The 3,689-nt window shown below is 35.7% G+C and overlaps 1 protein-coding gene across 1 annotated transcript in view; it reads right to left on the reverse strand.

The window, feature by feature from the left end:
* The window catches only part of NME7 (NME/NM23 family member 7), a 151,542-nt gene that overhangs the window by 110,971 nt on the left and 36,882 nt on the right, over positions 1 to 3,689 (reverse strand). The window contains exon 7 of the mRNA XM_019647564.1: positions 2,601 to 2,710. Coding sequence (XP_019503109.1) covers positions 2,601 to 2,710 — 110 coding nt within the window. The remainder of the gene's footprint in view (positions 1 to 2,600; positions 2,711 to 3,689) is intronic.

Here is a 3,689-nt window from a genome sequence, read left to right on the forward strand (position 1 = left end):
ATGCATGCCCATGACTGTTCCCTTGTAAAGCCTACTGAGACTCCATCAAGGTGTGCTCTTTTATAAGCAATACACTGGGTTTTGTTTCATCAACAGGCTATTCTAGCCTTTGGGGGAGTCGGCAGTCAACCGAAGGAAAAGACCCTATTTCTTTTCAGCTGCTCTCTTATCAGCTGTTTTTTTAATCTCTTCTTCTCTCATGCTCACACTAGACCACAGGTGAAATTAAATACACCAGGAAATGGGATCATTATAGAAAAAGATAAACATGAGCCAGCAAATGAAAGGGGGCTGAGTGAATCTAATAATAAATTCAATATAAGACTTCAAACTATATTTCATTATAGCCTCCGTTTAACACTAAGCTGACATGGGCTAATTTACACATTTCAAATTGGTCTTAAAGTGTCCCTAAAATTGAGGTTTAGAAATAAAAGAAGAAAATAGCCTCAAAATGCACAAGTTTAAAGTATTCTGCCATCTGATTAAATTTTACAAAAATTTCTTTTACTTTAATTCTGTTATATATTAAATATGAATACATGAAATATAGTTAATCTTTAAAGAATAACTGACTAGAAATGATTTCAACCTGTGTAGTCATTTTGACATCACACCTTTCATTTATATAATCATTTTTAGTAGATTTATTATGTTTATCTATGCAATTATTAAGATATATAACTAGTATTTATTCTAGTCCTATTTTATTTTTTTCATACGTTACATTTTTCTTTAGAAAAAAATTAAATCACATAAAGATCAAACTGAATATATTAAGATGCCAAAGATAAGCATTTTATAAGTTTGAGGTCTTTAAACAAGAACTAGTCTCATCACATTAGAATGTGTGTGTGTGTGTGTGTCCATACCCAGGTAAGGAAAATGAGTGTGACATAAAACCCCGATTTTCCTTCATAGACTGTCAACAGCAGCCATTTCACATATGACTCTTTCTTCCTGTGGGAGTGTTACCAACCGCACCATGCTTCTGCCGTCATGACTACGGAGCAACGTGTGCGGAGGAAAGAAAACGCAGGCGACAAGAGACCAGGGTTTGCAGCCTGGCTTCCCTACTCTAAACTGGGGGAAATGACTTCCTCTCCTAGAGCCTCAGCTTGTTGATCTGGAAAAGAATGAGAGCTCCACCTACTTGACAGAACTGCTGAGAAGATGAAGGGAGACAACGGGTAGGTACTCAGTCTGCTCCCTGGCACACAGTGGCCAATTCTCCGTAAAGGTTTGTTACCCATGATGCATGCTGTTTCCCTGTAATTATGGTCCTAAGGACCTATAAGATATTAAAGTGCTTCCTAAATAAGTAAAGAAGTATTAATTTTGCAACAAGATCTTTAAGGCGCATATCCTTTCAACTAATAATTCTACTACTAGGAAACTAGTTAGAAAAAATGATTAGAGATAGTGTCAAATGTTTACATAAAGATACTCTTCAAAGCTTTATTTTTTACCATAAAAAAACTAGAAACAATCTAAGTGCCTAAATATTATGCTACATCTATATGGTTGCATAGTGTACAACTATTAAAATATTCATGAAGAATTAAGAACATCCAAAAAAGCTCCCAAAATTCAATTAAAACCACAGCCTATAGATTTCAACCATATTAGCAATTATATTCATGTGTGTCTGTTAAACACACACATACATATGCAGAATAAAATGATTTGGAGGAAATATCAACAATCACTACCCAGGGATAATGGGAAAACAGATAACTTGTATTTTTAATTTTTTTTGTTATTTTACTGAATACCTGAATTACTTTAATACTTATAAAAAAATTCAATCCATTCAATTATGTTTTTCTAGATTTTTAGGGATGATTTATAAAATTTATAATTATTTAGTATATTCTAGATTTTTAGGGATGATTTATAAAATTTTACCCCATCTCATTTCCAAAAGGATTTGGTGTAACTGACAAAAATATATACAACAGACTAAAATAGATGAAGAAAAGTGAATACAAAAACCTTGCAAACTTGCAGTATACATCCATACATACACATCTATCTAGCTGTCACTCACTCACACACTCACACACACACACACACACACACACACTATCATTTATATTTATATATATATATATATATATATATATATGTATGTATGTATATATTAGTCAAAAAAATTTTGTTTCAGACACCGAGAACTGAAGGAAGTTTCTCCATCTTTCTCAGAAAGGGCATACTGCAGCTATGGTAAACACTGGTTGAAATTGTGTATTAGGAATGCTACTTAAACGGATTAAGTGAACCACGGTTCTATGGTCGGGAGGAGGAGAGGCAGATTAAAAGGATTCAGGACCTGTAACAGGATGAGCGTGACCGTGGTCAGCAAGCAACCCAAGGACCACATTTTAAAAACGCACAGACACGAAGATAAAGATAAACACAGAGTTAGATTTTCCCATCACTTTTTGCCCCCTTTATTCATGTGCTTTCAAAGAAAAAAATAAATGAAATATTAAAATTAAACTTTAATTTCTACACAAAAAATACATCAAGAAAACAGACATCAACAAAACAAGCTCCTATAACAAAATGTCCTGGATGTGCTCTATTCAACATGGCACTTACCTTCACTGATGGCATGGGGCTTAATGATGCAACAGGTGCAATCGGTGAACTTAGCAGTGTTCGCTGGTCCACAAACTCCACTAGAAGGAAAAAATAACTCCATTTCCTAAAAACAGAGGGAAATGACTTTGGCATCAATAATCTCTTATCCTGAACTCCTAGGATATTTATGTGAGAGGGGGAGAACTACGNGTGACAGGATGCAGACACACTGTGTACAAATCCCAACCCCACCAGTTCAGGGCTGTGGGACTTTGGACAAGAGTGTTAGCATCTCACTGCCTAGGTTCCCTCCTCCGGGATACGGGTTTCAAATAATACCAACCCTCAAAGCTTTGAGAATTAAATAATTCATGTAAAGTACTCAGCACTCCATAAATATGAACTGCAGTTAGTAATAAAACCGTTCCTATTGTTCTGTACTTAAGGAAAGTCCTTTCTAACAGTCTCATTAACAGAGTTTGAGACCTTCTTCCCCTCTGCCCTCAGTCAAGTCCTTACAGCTGGTAATCCTAGGAACTCCCATTTTCCTCTGAAGGTTATTAGATGTTGGAACATATTAGCCAACAAAATTTCACTATTTCTAAATGAAATTCTCTTAATAGCTTCACACACACCTACTTGTTCCAGATCATTAAGTGTAATTCTACCCGAAGATTGGAGTTCTTTTGTGGGGTCGAGCAGAACTGTTGACATTCCTCATAAATCAATAAAGCACTAATGTCCTTGAAAGTTCCCATAACTTACAAATTCACTGTGTATTTTCACTGCCTATAAACTGTGTTTCCAAAATGCACGTGAAGCTCTGCGCGTTCAAAGTCGGGCTCTTACGTGTAGTTCGATGCACTTGTGCATCTGTTGTAAATTCCCTTCCTGTTTACTATTTCAGATAGAACACAAAACCACCGCACAACTCCAAAACTGGGACATTCTAAGCAAAACTGAGCCTACTCCAAGAAGGTCTGTTGAAACTGAGTTACATTTACTATGTTTAAATCCAACCTCTTTATACCAAAAAAGTTCATGCCTCTTCCACACTGTCCCAGAAGCTGAATTACTTGAAGGGAATCTACTATGAAAAAGCT

Source organism: Hipposideros armiger, unplaced genomic scaffold, assembly GCF_001890085.2.
Source record: "Hipposideros armiger isolate ML-2016 unplaced genomic scaffold, ASM189008v1 scaffold_6, whole genome shotgun sequence".
Lineage (NCBI taxonomy): Eukaryota > Metazoa > Chordata > Mammalia > Chiroptera > Hipposideridae > Hipposideros > Hipposideros armiger.